Source organism: Mesoplodon bidens, assembly GCF_964165515.1.
Source record: "Mesoplodon bidens genome assembly, chromosome: 1".
NCBI lineage: Eukaryota > Metazoa > Chordata > Mammalia > Artiodactyla > Ziphiidae > Mesoplodon > Mesoplodon bidens.
In genome coordinates, this window is record NC_138176.1 from 151109658 (window position 1) to 151132380 (window position 22723).

Below are 22723 nucleotides of genomic sequence, written 5' to 3' on the forward strand. Positions count from 1 at the left end.
CTGTCCGTTGGTGAAAGTGGGGTGTTAAAGTCCCCTACTATGAGTGTGTTACTGTCAATTTCCCCTTCTATGGCTTTTAGTATTTGCCTTATGTATTGAGGTGCTCCTATGTTGGGTGCATAAACATTTACAATTCTTATATCTTCTTCTTGGATTGATCTCTTGATCATTATGTAGTGTCCTTCTTTATCTCTTGTAATAGTCTTTGTTTTAAAGTCTATTTTGTCTGATGTGAGAAGTGCTACTCCAGCTTTCTTTCCACTTCCATTTGCATGGAATATCTTTTTCCATACCCTCACTCTCAGTCTGTATGTGTCCCTGGGTCTGAAGTGGGTCTCTTGTAGACAGCATATATATGGGTTTCATTTTTGTCTCCATTCAGCCAGTCTGTGTCTTTTGGTTGCAGCATTTAATCAATTTACGTTTAAGGTAATTATCAATATTTATGTTCCTATTACCATTTTCTTAATTGTTTGGGGTTTGTTATTTTAGGTCTTTTCCTTCTCTTGTGTTTCCTCCCTAGAGAAGTTCCTTTAGCATTTGTTGTAAACCTAGTTTGGTGGTGCTGAATTGTCTTAGCTTTGCTTGTCTGTAAACATTGTAATTTCTGCGTCAAATCTGAATGAGAGCCTTGCTGGGTAGAGTAATCTTGGTTGTAGGTTTTTCCCTTTTATCACTTTAAATATATCCTGCCACTCCCTTCTGGCTTGCAGAGTTTTTGCTGAAAGATCAGCTGGTAACCTTATGGGGTTTCCTTTATGTGTTATTTGTTGTTTTTCCCTTGCTGCTTTTAATATTTTTTCTTTGTATTTAATTTTTGTTAGTTGATCAATATGTGTCTTGGTGTTTTTCTCCTTGAATTTATCCTGTATGGGACTCTCTATGCTTTCTGGACTTGACTATTTCCTTTCCCATATTAGGGAAGTTTTCAACTATAATCTCTTCAAATATTTTCTCAGTCCCTTTCTTTTTCTCTTCTTCTCCTGGGACCTCTATATTACAAATGGTTGTGCATTTAATATTGTCCCAGAAGTCTCTGAGACTGTCCTCAATTCTTTTCATTCTTTTTTCTTTATTCTGCTCTACAGTAGTTATTTCCACTATTTTATCTTCCACGTCACTTATCTGTTCTTCTGCCTCAGTTATTCTGCTACTGATCCTTTCTAGAGATTTTTTAATTTCATTTTTTGTGTTGTTCATCATTGTTTGTTTGCTCTTTAGTTCTTCTAGGTCCTTGTTAACTGTTTCTTGCGTTTTCTCCATTCTATTTCCAAGATTTGGATCATCTTTTCTATCATTATTCTGAATTCTTTTTCAGGTAGACTGTGTATTTCCTCTTCATTTGTTAGGTCTGGTGGGTTTTTACCTTGCTTCTTCATCTGCTGTGTATTTCTGTGTCTTCTCATTGTGCTTTACTTACTGTATTTGGGGTGTCCTTTTCGCAGGCTGCTGGTTCATAGTTCCTGTTGTTTTTTGTGTCTGTCCCAACTGGCTAAGATTGGTTCAGTGGTTTTTATAGGCTTCCTGTTGGAGGGGACTAGTGCCTGTGTTTTGGTGGATGAGGCTGGTTCTTGTCTTTCTAGTGGGCAGCTCCACATCTGGTAGTGTGTTTTGGGGTGTCTGTGACCTTATTATAATTTTCGGCAGCCTCTCTGCTAATGGGTGGGGTTGTGTTCCTGTCTTTGTAGTTGTCTGGCTTAGGGTGTCCAGCACTGTAGCTTGCTGGTAGTTGAATGGAGCTGGGTCTTGACATTGAGATGGAGATCTGTGGGAGATTTTCACCATTTGATATTACATGGAGCTGGGAGGTATCTGGTGGACCAACGTCCTGAAATTGGCTCTCCCACCTCAGAGGCATAGCCCTGATGCCTGGCTGAAACACCAACAGCCTGTTATCCACACGGCTCAGCATAATAGGGAGAAAAGAAGAAAGAAAAAGATAAAATGAGATGAAATGAAATTTAATGAAATAAAATAACGTTTTTAAAATAAAAATAGTTATTAAAAATTTTTTAAAGTAATAAAGAAAGAAAGAAGAGCGCAACCAAACCAAAAAACAAATCCATCAATGATAAGAAGCACTAAAATCTATACTAAAAAAAAGAAAAAATAACAGACAAAAAGAACCCTAGGACAACAGATAAAAGCAAAGCTATACAGACAAAATCATTCACAGAAGCATACACATACACACTCAGAAAAAGATAAAAAGGGAAAAATATATATATATATCGTTGCTCCCAAAGTTCCACCTCCTCGATTTGGGATGATTTGTTGCCTATCTAGGTATGCAGGGTACATTAAATTGATTGTGGAGGTTTACTCTGCTGCTCCTGAGGCTGCTGGGAGAGATTTCAGTTTCTCTTCTTTGTTCCTACAGCCCCTGGGGTTCAGCTTTGCATTTGGCCCCACCTCTGCATGTAGGTCGCCTGAGGGCGTCTGTTCTTCACTCAGACAGGACGGGGTTAAAGGAGCAGCTATTCGGGGGCTCTGGCTCACTCAGGCCGGGGGGAGGCCGGGGTATGGAATGCTGGGCAAGCCTGTGGCGGCAGAGGCCAGCGTGACGTTGCGGCAGCCTGAGGTGTGCCGTGTATTCTCCCGGGGAAGTTGTCCCTGGATCACGGGACACTGGCAGTGGCGGGCTGCACAGGCTCCCAGGAGGGGAGGTGTGGAGAGTGGCCTGTGCTTGCACACAGGCTTCTTGTTGACTGCAACAGCAGCCTTAGCATCTCATGCCCGTCTGTGGGTTCTGCGCTGATAGCCACGGTTCGCGCCTGTCTTTGGAGCTCCTTTAAGCGGCACTCTTAATCCCCTCTCCTTGCGCACCCCTAAACAAAGTGGCAAGAAAAAGTGTCTTGCCTCTTCGGCAGCTCCGGACCTTTTCCCGACTCCCTCCCAGCTAGCTGTGGCACACTACCCCTCTTTAGGCTCTGTTCATGCAGCCAACCCCAGTCCTCTCCCTGGGATCCTACCGAAGCCCAAGCCTCAGCTCCCCACCCCCACCCACCCCCGGGGGTGGTGAGCAGAGAAGCCTCTCAGGCTGGTGAGTGCTGGTCGGCACCGATCCTCTGTGCGGGAATCTCTCCACTTTGCCCTCCGCACCCCTGTTGCTGTGCTCTCCTCCGCGATTCCGAAGCTTCCCCCCTCCGCCACCTGCAGTCTCCACCCGCAAAGGGTCTTCCTAGTGTGTGGAAACCTTTCCTCCTTCACAGCTCCCTCCCACTGGTGCAGGTCCCATCCCTATTCTTTTGTCTATGTTTTTTCTTTTTTCTTTTGCCCTACCCAGGTACGTGGGGAGTTTCTTGCCTTTTGGGGGGTCTTAGGTCTTCTGCCGGCATTCAGAAGATGTTCTGTAGGGGTTGTTCCATGTGTAGATGTATTTCTGATGTAGTTGTGGGGAGGAAGGTGATCTCCATGTCTTACTCTTGCGCCATCTTGAATCCCCTCTCTATACTGTAGTTTTGACTGTCTTATGGATTTAAAAATGCAGCCGTATAGTAAGTCTTTTAGTTAAGTTCATTTTTCTTAACTTTGAGACTTAATCTATGTTGGTACCTATGGTTGTAGACTGTTCATTTTCACTGCTGTATAATATGTCACCGTATAGATATATCATGATATCCATTCTACTGTTATAGTTCACATTCTCCACATCTAGTATTTTACATGTAAATGATACATGTGTACACACATGTGTAAACCAGCTTTATTTATATCTAACTTATATGTAAGAAAAAAGACTGATGTTAAATAGACAGGTTGATGAGTTTTGACAAATATATACACCCATGTGACCACAATCAAGATATAGAACATTTCTATCATCCCTCAAAAATCGCCTTTGCACATTGGCAGTAAATATCCTATCACCTGCATTGGGGAACCACTGATTTCACTGAATTACTTTTGCCTATTCTAGAATTTCATATAAATGGAATCATACAGCAAGTAACGTTTTGTGTCTGATATCTTTTATTCAACCTGATGTTTATGAGATGCATCCATGTGGCTGCATGTCAGTTTGTTGTTTTGTCTGTTGAATGTTATTCTTTTGTGTGATTCTTCCACAGCTTCTTTAACTTTTTTATGTTGACATACATTTGGGTGGTTTTTCTTTGCATCTACATGTATGTCTGTTGAATATATACTTAGAAGTAGAGTTGCTGTCATAGTATATGCTTATCTTCCACTTTGGTAGGTAATGCAAAGTGGTTCTCATTATTGAGTGGTTATGCTCACTTATGTTAACACTAGCAGTGTATGTACATTTCTTTTGTCTCATAGCCTCAATAGCATTTCGTTATTTAAAAAATTTTAGCCATACGGGTGAGCGGGTAGTTGTATTTCATTGCGATTTTAATTTGTATTTTCTGATGACTAATGAAATCGAGCACCTTTTAACACATTTATTGGTCATTGACCATATTTCTATCATCTTTTATGTGGTGGCTTTTTGAGTCATTTACCCATTTGGGGGCAGGGGGGTTGTTTTGAATTGCATTTTCTGTGTTTTATAATGATTTTTAAGAGTTATTGATGCACCATCGGTATGAGCCCTTTGTCAAATATATATTTTCCTCTTCTACATACTGCTTTTTTATTCTTTGATGGTGACTTTTAATGAATGAAAGTTCTTTAATTTAGTCAGATTTACTATTACTTTCCTTTAGAGTTAGGATTTTTCATATCTTAAGACACAGAAGATATTCTGTTTTATCTCCTTCTAACTTTGGCTTATCATGTTGGGATTTATAATCCACCTTTTTTTTTTTTTTTTTTTTTTGTGGTACACTGGCCTCTCACTGTTGTGGCCTCTCCCGTTGAAGAACACAGGCTCCAGACGTGCAGGCTCAGCGGCCATGGCTCATGGGCCCAGCTGCTCCGCGGCATGTGGGATCTTCCCGGACCGGGGCATGAACCCGTGTCCCCTGCATCAGCAGGCAGACTCTCAACCATTGCGCTGCCAGGGAAGCCCCTATAATCCACCTTTAATTGATTTCTAGGTATAGTTTGAGGTAGGAGTACTTTTTTTTTTTTTTAATGCCAAGTGGATATCCAAGTCATCTTCTTATTAAAGACATGCTTTGCTCATTGCTCAAGATTGACATCTTTGTTTTAACTTAAATGAATATTGGGTGCCTTTATGCCCATTCTACTTCACTAATCTATATATCTGTCCTTTTATCAATAATGTAGTGTCTTCATTACCATAGCTATTAAAATAAATCCTGATACCTAGCAGAGCAAATCTTCTCACTTTATTCTTCAAGTGTCTTAGTTATTCTTGGTCTTTTGCTTTTTCTTATAAATTTAAAGATCAACTTGTTAAATTCCACATAGATACCCACCCCTGTAACTCTTTTGATTGGGATTGCATTGATTCTACAAATGAACGTAGGCAGTGTTGACATCTCTGCAGTATTCAGTCCTCCATATATTCCTCCATTTAATTAGATTTTCTTTACTTTTCTCAGGAATGATTTCTCAGTACTGAGTTCCTACAAATCTTTTGTTAGATTTAATCCTGGGTTTTTATATTTTTCTGATACTTTTGTATATGGTATCACTTTTAATATTTCATTTTGTTTGCTGATATTTGGGAATATAGTTTATATTTTATGTATCAACCCTATGAACAGTAGGTTTGCTAAATTCATTTTTAAACAACTCTTTGAGGTATAATATTTGCATAATAAATGGTACCAATTCAAAGCATATAATTTGATGAGTTTTGAAAGATGTGTAAACCTATTAAATTATCACCACAATTAAGAAGTGGCAGTTCCATCAACCCTAAGCATTTCTTAGTGTCCTTTTACAGTCCATCCATCTTTCACACTCCCTTATAGAATCATATAGGATATACGTCTTTGTGCCAGACTTCTTTTGCTCAGCATGATGATTTTGAGAGTTATTCATATTATTATGTTTAGTATTAATTTGTATCCTTTTATTAGTCCCCACCCCCAAGCTTGGTAGTAATCCCTTAGGTCCTTATACCACTACTTGTTTATCATTTATCTGTTGATGTACATTTAGTTTGTTTTAAGTTATTGATTATTGGGGGTAAAACTGCTATGAAGAAAGACCAGAAAAATTTATTTCCCTGGAAATATGTTTTCAATTCTTTTGAGTTTCTAGGATTGGATAGCTGGGAGCTTAAATTAACTTTATCAGAAAATGTCAAGCAGTATTCCAAAATGGATGTACCCTTTTACGTTCCTGCTGGCAGTATTTAAACCTTCTATTTATTCAACATATTCTCTAACACTTGGTATTTACAGCCTTAAGTTTATCCATTCTAATGAGTCCGTATTTATCACATTTGTGTATCCTCTTATAAAGTGTCTATTTAAATTTTTGTCCATTTTTAATTGAATCATTCCTATTAATAGATTGTAAGTATTCTTTTTATATTTTAGAAACAAGTCATTTATCAGAAATATGTGACAGCGTAAAGGTCCAACTGTTTTTGGGGGTGGTGGTTTTTGTATCTTATTTAAGAAATCTTTGCATACTTAGAGGTTGAAAAATTTTTCTTCTGTTGGTTTCCAGAAGGTTTAGAGTTATAGTATTAACATTTAAGCCTAAACTGCATTTTAAGTTAATTTTTGTATATGATATGAAGTAATGGTTGATATTCATTTCTTTTTTAAAATTGAGCTGTCCAGTTATTCCAGCAACACTTTTTGAAAAGACTATCCTTTCCCCATTGAATTGCCATGACATTTTTTCAAAAATCACTGGACCATAGATGTGTGGGAGTATATGTGGACTTTCTGTTTAATTCCATTGATTTTTATGTCTGCCCTTTCACCAATAGCGCACAAATTTGATTGCTGTAGTTTTAGACTAAATATTGAAATCATATACTATAAATCTTCCAATTTTGTCTTTCTTTTAAATGTTCTGACCATTCTAAATTGTTCTTATTTGCATGTAAATTTTAGCATCACCTTGTTAATTTCTATAAAAAAGATCACTGGAATTTTGTTTGGGATTATGTTGATGCTATATATCAATATGTGGAGAATTCACATCTTAACAATATTGAGTCTTCCAATCCATGAACATGATATATCTACTTATTTAGGTCCTCTTTAATTTTTCTCAGCAATGTTTTAGAATTTTCAGTGTGCAGATCTTGCCCATATTTTGATAAATTTACCCCTTAGAATTTCATGTTTCTTTAAGCTATTGTAAAAGTTATATTTTCAAACTATTTTTCCAATTGTTCATTGCTAGTATTTAGAAATACTATTGATTTTTAAAAATATTTCCCCCTATCCTGGTACCTTGCTAGACTGACTTAGCAGTTTGAGAAGCTTTTAGGTAGATTTTTAAGGATTTACTGTTGATTAGATACAGACTTCTGCTTATAAGAGGCCTTTCTTTCCAATCTGAATGTTTTTTATTTCTTTCGCTTGTTGCACTGACTGCAACATATGAACTAATGTGTATATAACTAGTGAGCGCCCACCTCCTTGCCTTACTTCCAGTCTTAGGGAAAATGATTCAGTCTTTAATCTTTGATTGTGATGTTGGTTTTCATAAATGCCCTTTATTACGTTGAGGAAGTTTTTTTCTATTCCTAGTTTGCTGAGAGTTTTTGTCATGAATGGATTTTGAATTTTGTCAGTTGGTTTTTCTGAATCTATTGCTGTGAAATGTGGTTTTTCTCCTTTATTTTATTAATTTGGTGAATTATATTATTTTCTCCATGTTAAACCAACTTTGCTTTCTTGTGGTAAATCTCACCTGGTCATAATTTATATTATCCTTTTTATGTATTGTTGGATTTTATTTGCTAATATTATGTTAATGATTTTTGCATGTTAAGTTTTTGAGGAATATTTGTCTAACATTTATCTGTTGTTTTGTTTTTGACTGGTTGTGTATTAGTAATACTGGCCTTACTGAGTGAGCTAGGAAGTAGTCCTTCCTTCCCTATTTTCTGAAAAGGTTTGCATAGAATTGGTAGTATTCCTTCCTTAAATGTTTGGTGGAGCTCACCAGTGCAGTATTTGGGCCTGGAGCTTTTTGTGGGTAGGTGATTAATTACTGAATTCCATTTTTCTAATAGATACAGGGATATTAAGATTTTCTATTTATTCTCGTGTCCTATTTGATCATTTGTATCTCAAGGAATTTTTCCATTTCATCTAAATTGTTGAATTTATTGCCATAAAGTTTTTCTTAATAATCTGTAATTATCCCTTTAATAATGTTTGTAGGATTTGTACTGATGTCCTCTCTTTCATTCCTGATATTGGTAATTTGTCTCTTCTGTCTCTCATTCTTATTTTCCTTCCCTGAGGTTTATAAACTTTATTGATCTTTTCAAAGAACCAGCTTTTTGTTACCATTATTTTAAAATTTTGTTTATATTCCATTTCATTTGTTTCTGTTCTTTTATATAGATATAAATAAATAAATAACTACAACTACATATATATATATATATATAGTCTTTCCTATAGTTACTTGGGCATATTTATATTTAAGAGAAGTTAAGGACACTGTCCTGATCCTTATATTTAAATGGAAAAATAGAACTCTTTCATATGGTAGTAGGTATTCATTACCTTCTGTTTCCACAGTGTTTTCCTCTGGCATTGCTGTTATGTTGTATTCTAATTAATTACCTGTAGTATTTCTCTCTCAAGGCTGTGAGGTCTTTGAGAAAAGGTCTTATGTATTTTCAAATTATGATCTTAGAGCCAGACAGATTTTTTATTCAAAATTGTAAAGCTAAAGACAAAAAAAAATCATAAATACTTGGGCAAATATGTTCATTTACTTTTGTGAATTATAAATGTAAGAAGCAAACACTTGTAAAATCCAATAAAATCTCTTCCTTTAAGGCTATTTAAAAAAATACATTTATAGAATTTGGCCATTGTATTTGTTCATTAAAATCAAACTTATTTTTGAATATTGGTTTTTCTAACAAAAAGAATATATGTACCTACAATTAATCCTTTACTCAAGATGGTAACATCTATTTTTACCTATTTTATCTATTTTTCCCTTTGCCTTAAGCTATTTCCGTGAGAGAAGAAATGTTCCTACCTCAACTGGAAAATCTATGACACAGCAAAGTGAGTCTCAGCTTTTCAAGTCTGTAAATTAGTTAGTACTCATTTGATACTCCTACATGTGTTAAAATCATGATCAAGAAGGCAGCCCACCTGTGGAATAGGGAATAGTGGGAATAACTGTCTGCCAGGGTTCATAGTACTCCAGACACTTTTAAAGGCGAGTGAATGAAAGACGGTAATATATACGCAGACACCTGGAAATTTGCACATGCTAATGTAAAAAGATTTTTTTACCCAGGCTTCATTTATCATTAGCCACAGTCGAAAGCATTTAACTAAATTATGTGGTTTCTGACAGTCTGTACTACAGGGCATAGATTTATGGAAAGTAATTTTGCCATGGTAACAGGAAAGGGTTGACATTGCTCTGGTCAACTGCTCATTGACAGAGGCTTTTCTTTCTTTTTGAAAATTCTGCGTGTACAAGTTCAGGAACATTCTTCTCAATGCTGTTAGCAAACACTTGACTACTGAACCTTTAAAAAAATTTGCCACAGCAGAAAACGCAAGTGTTGAGAATTCTTTCTTGTAGATCGGTGTAACTCAGGGATTGTGGAAATTCTCTAGAAATAATTTACTTACAGGTGCATTAGTAGTTATGGTATTAGAGGGATTATATTAGGTGGATTCTGGTATTTTGAATGCTATAACATCTAGCTGTTATGTTAGTGAACTTTCAATGATCATTTGTTTAAAATTATAATAGAATTAAGATTAATTTTCTGCCATTAAAACTAATCTCTTATTTAGGAATTAACATTATAAACACACCATGACAATTTCCATTGTATGGGGAAATGTGCTTACTTATATTAATGTGGATTCTATAGGTTAGCAAGGACAAATGTGACACATCACACTTTGAGAAACAGTGAGTAATGTGTTTTGGTTGTGAAGTAAGAGGTGTATACATTGAGAAAATCGTGCTTAGAGTTGATTTGAGAGTAAGAATTATGAGCAGAATTTTGGACTCTCAGAGAATAAAGCTTAAGTTGTGATATTGCTATAAAATAATTAAACACATGCTTTTTTAAAACAATATTTCACATTATTCACATCTTTCCATTCTCATCCTATAATTCCCCCAAAAGATACGAATGAGGAGAATTCATCTTCCATTTTCCCTTATGGAGAGACCTTTCTCTTCCAGAGACTAGAAAATTCCAAGGTTAGTTCCATACATTTTAATTTTTTTCCATATTCAATTCTTTGCTTTTCTGCCTATATATGCCTCTTCATTTTCCTTTAAGCTGTTTGAAGAATGTGTTATATTGAAGAAAGAAATTTCCATTCAGTGAAATTCTGCTCAGTAAAATCATGGCAGCTTTATATCTTTAAAAATATATCACAGAAATACATTTCAGTTTGATTTTAGGAATACAGATCAGTGGGTTTTCAAAATTTACCACAAGTTACTTAAAAAAAAAAAAAAGAGTAAGACAAACCCCTGTAAAAAGGAAAGGCAGACTGACAAAAGCTACTAGATTTTACTTTGCCTTATACCCAAATATAGACAGACTTCTAACTATTTACAAATCTTAATTATTCCGTTTATCACTTAGTCTTTCCTCTCCACTACTTGTGCTCTTTTGGTATTTTATTTCTTGGTCATGATGAAAGAGAAGTTGGAAGACAAAAAGTAAGTGGGAAAGTAAAAGTAAATAAATTTTATTCTTAGCATCTTCTGTTCTTCTTAGTTGAAATGATGAGTTATTAATGATTTAAATAAAATATTGAAAAAGGGATCAAAAGGCTACCATTTAATATAGTCACCCTAATTAAATTGTTTTTATTGAAAATTGATCTAAACAATTAGACGTTTGTTTAATAAAACTAAACCCGGATACTGTGAATCTTTGTAGAATATTGCTCCCCTAAAAAAACGTGTATTGTTTCTTTATAGAAGAGATCCATAAAGAATGAATTTTGGACCCAGGAAGAAACACTCAAAGGAGAAACAACTACTGAAAGAAACTCATTTTTTGTCAAATCAAGGTATGAGGACATGATTGATGATGATTAATTCTTTTGAATAAAATGTTATATAATATACAATGTTGAATTCTTGCTCATATTATATTTCTAAGAAAAAAGTTTACATTGGTAAGTTCAAATCCTTTCTTTTGACAACAGCACTCATTTCAGTAATTGAATTTAGAGCCTATAAGTCGATTCTATAGTCTGTAGCACATTATTTTTGTCTTTTCCTAATTGAAACCATTCTCCCTTTCCCAAAATGACAAATATGTGGTGACCATGTTTGCACTTTAAAGATAGGAAGTTACCTTACTATGAAGAAGAAAGGGGCAGTGCCAAAATCTCACTATGTGAGGTGCAGAATTTTTACAAATGTAATGTATCCTTTTATTAGAAGTTCAGCATTGACAAGCAGCTTGAAAATTATCCAGTTATTTGGATCACACATGAGATTGATTAGAGTTTGTAAGGTACCAACTTAAATTTTATTTTTCTCTCAGCTTTATTAGCACTTGATGTAGTGCATCATTACCTAACATTTGTCTATTTTAACCTTTATTCTCCAAGGCTAATACTGTTGAGGGTTTCCTTAAGATGAGACTAAATAATTGAGAATCTTCAGTAGGCATTTGACATGAACTTACTACAATGTAGAATGTGGAAGGGGCCAAGTTAAGTCCTTTAAGGTGACAATGATTTTTAGAATACCACATCCAGAAGGATGTAATTTGACTCCTAGGCATATCTGTTTCATTGATTAGCAAAAACTTCTTTGTAATGAGTTTTATTATGCATAAATGGCTGAGCCAATCTGTTTTGTCATTCCTTAAATCTATAGGAATATACTTAGCAACTATGTGTTCCAGTAAATATTATATGTTATACAGCTTTTACCTTCTGAATGTACCCTGGCCCTTCCTTGTTTTCTATTTAGCAATGTGGTGCAGTTTTTTTTCTCATTAGTGATGCAAAATAATACTAAAGTTCTCACCAGTCAGAGGTACTCTTTGTTTTATTACATTATGATGGAACATAGGGTCCTTGAAGTCAATTACTGGAGAGTCAGAGAAGGGGCAACATGTGGAAATAAGATCTCCAGTACCTCTCTCCACAAGGTAGTGGGTCATGATCTGGCCCATTAAGTGGCTGGCCACTTACTGGTGCTGGTGAAGACGTTTAAATTGTGATGCAGAGAATATGGCAGTCTCCATCCTTACCACTCACACCCAACCCCCAAAATAAACAGGTCAGATTAAATGATACATAAGAAAAAATACACTACTTCTAGTAGTATTCAAATATGTGTTAGTATAATGAGAGATTTCTATTTTTCAGGAAGTTTCCAAAATTATCAGATGCGTTAATTGAACTCCACGACTTTTCCTGGCCTTAAATTTCTGTGATTGATTGTTTATAAATAGAAAAAGTAACCAATGGCTTAAGTCACATAGAGCTGTGGGAAATATTAAAACCATTCTTTTTCCATTTAGCATATATGATAACAGGATGGAGAATGTAAGTGAAGACAAAGTAGAAGATATTTGGATACCTCGAGAGGACAAAAACAATCTTCCTATAGACTCTGCTTCGGAATCAGAATATTCAACAGTAGATGAATGCTTTCAGAGTTTAAGAAGAAAACATTCAAAGCCATATAAATCTAAGACTCAAAAAGCAGCGAATTTCATCCCTGTTAATAGGCACAGTTATCCACTAAGCTCAACAAGTGGAAAGGCTGATTCATCAATCATTTCCTCAAATGTAATATCTCCCTATGCCTGTTTTTATGGATCATCTGCAAGAAAGGTTAAATCGGGATGGCTTGACAAACTCTGTCCCCAAGGGTATGTATTTATTCTTTTTTGTTGTTTTTTTCCTAAGTGGCATATTTTAAAAAATTCAAGCGTATCCATTTCTAAACCTGCTAGGTTGCTGTTGCTCTCCTCCTCACCCCCCATGCATACAGAGACAGTTTGTAGGGACTTTCAATATGCTTTTGCAAATGCTGTTCTTTAGATATAATGTGGGGCATGGGCCATGTGCTGTATGGAATTCTGGGTTAAGGTTCTGCATAGCAAATTAAAACTGGAAGTCTGATTTCACATCTAGATCCTTAATGTTAGTTTCTAACTTTGCACCAAAATGCACTATCCTCTATCTCAATTTGTAGCAAAGAAAAACAGCACCGATTGAGTTTGTATTACTCAGCCCACACTGTTTGGCCTTCGCTCTTCGCTCACATTATAACAGCGTTCTGTTTGGGAATACAAGGCTTATTGTAGTTAGGGGAAAGTATGTCACTGTTACATTTAAGGCTTCACTGTTATTGATATATTGTTTTGAGTTTTGAATGTTGCACAAAAGGTCAGAGTCCCTTGAATATTATACTTTAAAAGCAGATTTATCATTTCAGTTGTTGACAAAGAAACTTCTGTCCTTAAGCATTTTGCAGTACTGAGAAATCTTTGGGGAGGGATTATGTTTAATTAGAATTATTTTCTGACATCCTGAATTTTGAATGTCCTTTTGAAATATTTCCTGGAAATGTTCCTCATGAATTATTAAATTATTTAGGGATTAAATCTCTTCTGTTTAAGTAGTTGTTGTGGTGAGTCCCTATGTTGTGCTGGTTTTCTCTACTCTTCCTCTGAAAAGGTGCATCATTTCTAGAAAGCCTTGTTTTCTCCTAAAATAAATTTTATTAGCAAAAAAATTGCTAGAAGAAGCATCAGTTGACTAGTGGGAGAAGGAATGATATTTCTTAAGAAATTGAGAAAAAAAGCTGAACCCTTTTGTGGTTAGTAATTACATGATTAATACTTTATAGGATTGCATCCCTTTAGCAAATTAGATGTTGACTAAACTGAAGCAGAGAACTTCTTAGCATCACATATTTTGTCTCACTCCTTTCTGGTTCCATTAGGTTGACAAAGTAGTTAACTATGTCTGCTTTTCATCAGTCATCGGTATTATTGGTAAATGCATAGTCAAATTGCACCGGTATGAGTCATTACTCAAATATACACACTGGTGGAATGAAACATTGCGCGGGAATAGTCTCAGGTCTTTCATTTCTGTAGAATTTAAATGATTAGGGAGATCCCAGTGCTCTCTCAAAGTATCACTGGAAGATTTAGCAGATTCTGCGTACAGAGCCCCTAGCAGCTGTGGTTTCCTGAATGATCTCTGGTGGGTGGTACCTCGATCTTGACGGGGTTAGTATGTTTATGTTGCAGGCACACTGAGAAAGCTTCACCATTACTGGCCACCTCTGGGATAGTTAGAACATTTTCTCTCTCTTTTTATCAGAACTCTGACTTTCCATCCTTTCTATTCTGAACCTGCCTAAGGTTAGAGGCTGTAATTTTTTGAGATTTTTATTTTTCCAGTTTAGAGAAAATAATTGAGTTTTCTGACTTCAGAGTCTTTTTCCAGGTTACCAGGATGCAGCTAGGAAAGTAAACAAAGGAGCTTGTTATATCACCAAGAAATTAAAAAGTTCTTCTCCATGATTATATTGCTATGACTTAAAAGAAATATGTGTAACTGGCCAAGAAGCATGTATTTATTAGACCACAAGTGGAATCTCCATTTTTCCTTTTTCTAGTTAGACTGTGTAGGCTATGGTGAGGGTGTTTAAGATGCTCATTAATTAGACAAAATGATGCCTACCCACTCCTTATGCAGAGGTTACTGAGCTTTGTTTAACTCATGGTCACATGTCTCTTTGGTGCAGGTAGCACTGATTTTGATGGCATTCTGAATTCCACAGAGAAAGTATTAGCACACTTTTTCTGTAAAGGGTCAGATAATAAATACTTTAATCTTTACAGCCATATGTTGCCTGTGGGAGCTCAGCAACTCTGCAGTTGTAGCATGAAAGCAGCCACAGAGAATGTGTAAACTGATGAATGAGGCTGTGTTTCAATAAAACTTTATTTATAAACACATTTAATGGGTCAGGTTTGGCTTGTGGGCCATAGTAGCATAAAACAGATTTGAGGGTTGGCTGAAATCTTATACCAGCTTCCTCCATCTCCTTTGGGTCCCACATCGAAAATTATAACCTGATAGATTACAGAACAAGGAAACTGCTTTATTATTCTATCAAATCTAGACATAATAAGAAGCAGGATCTCTCTTCGGGTACCTTTGAACTTGTTCTTTCTGCCCTGAATGCTCGTGCCCAGGCAGCAGCATGACTTGTACCTTACCTCCCTCAAGTTCTTGCTCTAAAGTCTCCTTTGCACGAATCCCTGAACACCAAAGTTAATATTATCACTGCCCCTCCCTCACCACCCCATCACTCCCTTAATTATTTTTCTCATAGCTTATACACTTGATGATTTATTTGTTGCATATATGCTCAATGGGGACAGTCATCTATATTGGTTTTTGTTTACTGTGGTATCCTCAGCAATTAGAAGTTTGCCTAGCAAGTGGTAGATATTCTTAGTGTTTGTTGTTGAATGAATTAGTAAAAAAACCTAGTATTAGTCATCGTTTTTTCTTTCAATCTTTCTAAAACAGCTATTTTTTAATTTATAGGGATCTTGTAGTAAAAACTAAACTCCAGACACTGTATTGGTTGGAAATCTGCTGGTGCCGTTGATAGTGCTGGTGTACATTAACAGAGCAGTGAACTCTCAGTGCATTTATTTAAATTCTGTTTCCCCCTATAGACATAGAGGAAACCCTTTTGACTTTTAACGTGCTGTTTTCTGTATGTGAGTACATGTGTTGTCAAAACACAGTTTAAAAACAACTAGTGGGAATTCCCTGCTCTGTCCAGTATTTAGGACTCTGTGCTCTCACTGCTGTGGGCTTGGGTTCAATCCCTGGTCAGGGAACTAAGATCCCACAAGATACGCCACAGAAAAAAAAAAAAATAGACATACTTGGTTATCCTTCTCCAAATAGTGTTGGAAACTGTCCTCAGTCATGAGTGACATTAAACAAAGTAATCAAATTCATAATCTGGATTTATTTCATGTTATTGAGTGTCTGTTTGCTTTGAAATGGAAATGCCAGTTCTGAATCAATGCACAGTATGTGAAAACTGCCCAATATTTAGGAAGAAAATAATTGTATAACACCATGCAACTAGAGAAATATGGAAACATTTCCAGCTGAGCTTAAAGTATGAACATTTATTTAACTATTCAAATGATCTAATTATAATATAGCCTTATACTGTTGGTTTAAAAAATTGTATGGAAAAAACTTGATAAAATGTTGAACTTGGGTTTGTTGTTAGTGTTTCAAACAGGTGAGGCAGATGAGAAACTTAATAAATGGTCTATGTTAAAAAAAAAAAAACCTCACTGGGTTTTGAAGATAAAAAAACAAGTCTCTTTCCTTCCCCTTTCCTATCTGCAACTAATAAGCTCAAGCTTTTCAGCAAGTCTGAGTAGATGCAAATATGGAAGACTGGAGAGAATTTATTCCAGAATTTCCTGAATATGCAACTAAGAGGAAGAATCCTGTGAGTTTCTGTAAATCAAAGAGAACATGGTTGAATGTGCCACACCCCTTCTAGGAGAACCACGTATTGAAATATCCAAGAATATCTGCAACTAGGAAATGCTTTTGACTTTTTAACCTGCTGTTTTCTAAAGATGTTTGTGTGTTTGGTATCACGCACTGAGCATAGTTATAAAAACTGCAATATATCTTGAAGAATTCATATTTTTACTTGACAGGATGTTTTAGAACTTTTTTCTTACTCAGCTAAGTTCCTCTTTTAAAAAATTAATGTTTTTAACCATAGAGAAGCATTGTGTGGTAATGTGAGTCTGGGACAGCAGGAGCTGAACACGCAAGGTTAACTCAGAAATTTGTGTATATAATATGCTCAAGAATTTCTGGACGAATACAAGGATAAGCAAGATGTGTTCCTGGCCTTTTTTGTATCTTCCACTTTGGGCAGAAAAAAATACAAATAAAAATAAATTTGAAAGACAATATATAATAATTGCTATGGAAAGGTCCACAGAGCACAGAATCATGAGGTTACAGAGGGGTTGAGAAAACATTTCTTCAGAGATCTTCTAAGGAGGAGAAATAGCAGCTTGACTGACCTTTGGAAAATGGATACCGTTTCAACTGGTGTTTTTAGATGAAATACTTTTCAGGCTAGAGGGAGTGAAAAGGCACTGATGTTGGTGATATCTGGATGTCCTGAAGTCTATGAGATAAATAGAGGGGTTAGCTGAGGTTATTTTATGGAAGACACAAGTTAGGCTCTAGGACCAGGAGGGAGAAACTGCCAGAGAATTACATGTCCAGGTTGAACACAGAACTAGGGAAAATGAAAAAGCCAGTGATCAAATACCAAAAAAGGGGTCAAATTCCAAACAGTGATTGAGAGATCACTTAGAAGCTACCCATGACTTGGAGGGAGATCAGAACTTATACTGTTGGTTCCTTTGTCAGTGGCTGACTTTCCATCCTGTGCCCAGAATCTCCAAGGCTGCTTTAGTGGAGCAGTTTTCCACCTGCTCCATAAGTGTGTGAGGGCCTCAAGCCTCGTGGGAGTGCTGTCCTGAGGCCAGCCTTTCAGTGAAAAGCAGTTGTAGTGGAAAGTTGACAAGTCTATCTGACCAGGGTTTTCTATATCAATCACTGTGTTGAACTTAAAGTTGAATCTTAAATCTCTGATAAAAAGTATCTTTTTATACTGGTGAACTAGTTGGCCTCTTCTCTCAAATCACACATAACTTTTGAAGACCATGCCAAGCAAATAAAAGGCTTCCATATTTTATTTGTAATTTGAGGAAAAAATTCTTAGTTTTAGTGTTTATTAAAATAACATGGCTAATTTCAGTCAGTCTAGCTGCAGAGAAGTGAATGAGGGTGTTGGAATCAGACAGAAATTAAAATTGTCAAGCTATCGCTCATTTGCTGTGTGACTCAATGTCTCAGAACGACTGTTTCCCACACATAAAAATGTAAGGTCAAGGCTTCCTCTGTGGAATCAGTTGGAAAAGTAGGTAACATTGGGTCTGACTACAGAGCCCCTTAAGCAGGGCTCAGTAAACCTCAGCTTGCTTTCTTTTCAGAAGAACATCATTTCATTTCAGGTGACCTTTGATAATGTTACCAAAAGTAAGTTCTAGTCAGTTCTTACCTTGGCAACTATAAGGTAAAGAAATCATGTGTTCACATTAAACTTTCAAAATTAAGTTTTTTAGTGGTTATAAAAGCACATGGTTTAAAGCATTTGAAAGTTCTGCATGGCTTATTAAGAAAAAAATAGCTGGGGAGAGGGGAAGTTGGATAAAGACAGTCAAAAGGTCCAAACTTCCAGTTTATAACATAAATAAGTACTTGTAATATATAACATGATAGATATAATGAACACTGCTGTATGTTCTATATGAAAGTTGTTAAGAGAGTAAAACCTAAGAGTTCCCATCACAAGGAGATTTTTTAAAATTTAATGTCACATTTGTATGAGATGATGGATGTTCACTAAACTTACTGTGATAGTCATTTCATGATGTATGTAAGTCAGATCATTATGCTGTGCACCTTAAACTTATATGGTGTGGTATGTCAATTATATCTCAATAAAACTGGAGGAAAAAAAGCAGTTTTCCTCTTCTCCCACTTTATCACAAGAGGCAGCCACTTTCTACTTTCTTTAGTAGTTTCTTTTGCTACTTACTTTGTTTATCTTTTTTTTAAATACATCTTTATTGGAGTATAATGGTTTCACAATGCTGTGCTAGTTTCTCTTGTACAACAAAGTGAATCAGCCATATGCATACACGTCCCCATATCCCCTCCCTCTTGAGCCTCCTTCTCACCCTCTCTATCCCACCCCCTTAGGTCATCACAAAGCTCCAAGTTGATCTCCCTGTCCTATGTTTCTCCTTCCCACCAGCCAAAACTATTTTACATTTGGTAGTGTATATATGTCGATGCTACTTACACTTTGCCCCAGCTTCCGCCTCCCATCTGTGTCCTCAAATCCATTCTCTATGTCTGTGTCTTTATTCCTGCCCAGCCACTAGGTTCATCAGTACTATTTTTTTTTTTTTTTAGATTCCATATATATGTGTTAGCATACGGTATTTGTTTTTCTCTTTCTGACTTACTTCACTCTGTGTGACAGACTCTAGGTCCATCCACCTCACTACAAATAACTCAATTTTATTTCTTTTTATGGCTGAGTAATATTCCATTGTATATATGTGCCACATCTTCTTTATCCATTCATCTGTCTATGGACATTTAGGTTGCTTCCATGTCCTGGCTATTATTGTAAATAGAGCTGCAGTGAACATTGTGGTACATGTCTCTTTTTGAATTATGGTTTTCTCAGGGTATATGCCCAGTAGTGGGATTGCTGGGTCGTATGGTAATTCTATTTTTAGTTTTTAAGTAACCTCCATACTGTCCTCCATAGTGGTTGTATCAATTTACATTCCCACCAACAGTGCAGGAGGGTTTGCATTTCACCACACCCTTTCCAGCATTTATTGTTTCTAGATATTTTGATAATGGCCATTCTGACTGGTGTGAGGTGATACCTCATTGTAGTTTTGATTTGCATTTCCCTAACAATTAGTGATGTTGAGCATCTTTTCATGTGCCTCTTGGCCATCTGTATGTCTTCCTTGGTAAAATGTCTATTTAGGTCTTCTGCCCATTTTTTAATTAGGTTATTTGTTTTTTTGATATTGAGCTACATGAGCTGTTTGTATATTTTGGAGATTAATCCTTTGTCTGTTGTTTCATTTGCAAATATTTTCTCCCATTCTGAGGGTTACTTTGTTTATCTTAATAATTTTTTCATACTGTTTCTTTCTGACTCTTCAGTGTTAGTAATTAGCTGTTGAGACACTACCATGGAATATAATGTTTATTCATTTTCACCCACTGTCCCCCCTGCATAGACACAGTTCCCATCTAATCATTCTTTTAAAGTAGCCATATAAAATGTCTATGTTATATCTGTATTTAGTTTTATACTCTTAATATATATGTAAATGCTACTCATATTTGAGCTTTGCAGCATATTATGATTAATTTTTCTTTCATTTGCAACCTTTAGTTTTCCTTGGAGTTAATAATTATCGATTCTTTTTGGTTTACTTTGTTCTTTATGTACTTAAAATTCATTTATCCACAAATTCTTCCTCAGGACTATGAATTTGTGAAGTAATCAAAATACATACATATATCAATTTCACCATTGTACAGCCCCCTAAGAAAGCTTATTTAGCTTGTATTTTCTAACCCACTTTTGTTTTTTGTTGTCCTATATTTAATGTCGAAAGCACTTTCTTTCTTTTGACTGTTCATCTTATAATGTACTGTTATTGTTCCATGAACTTAATGTATTCTCTTATCTTTCTATGGATATTAATAAGTGTTTTGAAACTTTCTTTTCCTGTAGTGTCTATTTCTTTCAATTTTTTGGAGGAGGGTTTCTTCCCCATCTTTTACCTCAGAGATGTTTTCCTCAAATGTTTTGTTAATCTTGGGCTTTTAATTTTTTTAATTAAAAAAAATTTATTGCCAAAAAATGCTAACTATCATCTGAACCTTCGGCAAGTCATAACCTCTTTGCTAGTGGAGAGTCTTGCCTCAGTGTTGATGGCTCCTCGCTGATCAGGGTGATAGTTGCTGAATGCTGGGGCTGTTGTGGCTGTTTCTTAGAATAAGACAACAGTGAAGTTTGCCGTATCTATTGCCTCGTCCTTTCATGAATGATTCTCTGTTTGGGCTGTTCATTTAAAATGAGATCCTACAGAGCTGGTTGGATCAGGCCCTGATGGGTCTTTCTATCTATTTCTTGTAAGATGATCTTGCTAGGCTTTCCTAATGTGTTTCCTTGGAGACTCCTCATGCCAGTATCTTTTAAATGAATCTCCTTATTGAGGGTGGTAAGAGTGGTTAATGGCTTTTTGGGAGCTCAGTAGGGGAACGTGGACTTTGAGTATAAATATTTATGATATAGATGTGATTCTACTGTTTTTAATGCTGTCCCCTACCTTTAGCCTTGTCTGAGTCTCCCAGTCCAGAGACCCCTGTTTGATCTTCTCCAGTGAATAAAACCCTATTATCCTGTTGAAGAAGAGGAGGTGCAATTTTCCACCTGAGAAATAAGGGAGGGATTCTGGGATGGAGTGGTGAGGGGTGCAAGTTTATCTCTTTAATTGCCTTTCAACAACTCTTCTATTCTCAGCACCCCCTCTCCTTCATAGTCACTTCCAAAGTTACTTGTGCCTGTATCTCCTGAGACCTTCTGACATTTTGTGAGTAAACTGGTTTTCCTCTCAGTTTGATCTCTTGCAGGCTTAGCAATCAGTTCTCTGAAACCTCCTGAGTTAGTTCCTATCCCTTCTTAGGCTTTCCTGATTTCTTGATACTGATGCTGTCATTTACTTTTCTGGTCAGTGTTGGCTTGTAGTTATTTATTTATTTTTATTTGTTTTTTAATCCTTTGAGGTTTCAGGAGAAGTAGAGATAAATGCAAACTTTTCACTGGTCGTCTTAACTAGAAGCTGGTTTCATGTTGGATTTTTTGTTTTTTTTTAACAGAGTATGACTCCATAAAATAAAGAGGTCTGAGTCTTTTAACGTGGTTTCTCATATACCATGTCATGTAAGCACAAAGCTCTTTGTGAATATTGTAAAAGTTGGAAGTCACACATTAAAATTCGTGCTTTATCATTGGCTTCTAAAACTCCTTTTAGCACTTGAGATTTTATCTTAAAATTTGTTTTTTCTCATTTAAAGCAGAAATGGAAGCTGGGATTTCAGAAAATTTTTGCTTTGTTTTTGTTTTTTGGCCCCAACTCATTTTGGTTCATATAATCTTGGAAACAATCATTTTGGTTTACTTAAAAGTAAGGAAATACAGTCTAGAAAAAAAGGCTGATATTTTCTAGAAATATTATAATTCCTTGGATGTGTGTCTTTAAAATACTTCATAACTAATACTGCAGCATTTACTATTTTTTAAATTTAATTTAATTTATTTATTTTTTATACAGTAGGTTCTTATTATTTATCTTTTATCCATATAATATACATATACATATAATATGCGTTTTTCTCTTTCTGACTTACTTCACTCTGTATGACAGTCTCTAGGTCCATCCACGTCTCTACACATGACCCAATTTCATTCTTTTTTATGGCTGAGTAATACTCCATTGTATATATTTACCACATCATCTTTATCCATTTGTCTGTTGATGGACATTTAGGTTGCTTCCATGTCCTGGCTATTGTAAATAGTGCCGCAATGAACATTAGGGTGCATGTGTCTTTTTGAATTATGGTTTTCTCTAGGTATATGCCCAGTAGTGGGATTGCTGGGTCATATAATACTGCAGCATTTAAAAGCTTCATACTTAAGAGTAATGAGATAAAATAACTAAATAGAAAATGAGTAATTAGATAAACAAACAAAAATCTATACTTTTGGAAATTGTAGTAGTTCTAAAAAATATTGAGTCTAGTTAGGGTTAGAGTAGAAAATAAGATAAAATATGCATATAATTCTTCAGGATTATGTAAATAAGGCAGGTGAATCTGGAACAGCATGTCTATGATATCTTTTTTCTTAGATATTGTTTAGAATAATTAAGAAGTATTTTTTGATGATTAAAATACCATGATTAATA

General features: G+C 35.6%; 1 protein-coding gene across 1 annotated transcript in view; it reads left to right on the forward strand.

The window, feature by feature from the left end:
* Positions 1-22723, forward strand: part of ARAP2 (ArfGAP with RhoGAP domain, ankyrin repeat and PH domain 2) — a gene marked incomplete at its 3' end in the record, with an annotated part of 205821 nt that overhangs the window by 24670 nt on the left and 158428 nt on the right. The window contains exons 3-6 of the mRNA XM_081237829.1: positions 9043-9101; positions 10193-10269; positions 11005-11096; positions 12569-12922. Coding sequence (XP_081093955.1) covers positions 9043-9101; positions 10193-10269; positions 11005-11096; positions 12569-12922 — 582 coding nt within the window. The remainder of the gene's footprint in view (positions 1-9042; positions 9102-10192; positions 10270-11004; positions 11097-12568; positions 12923-22723) is intronic.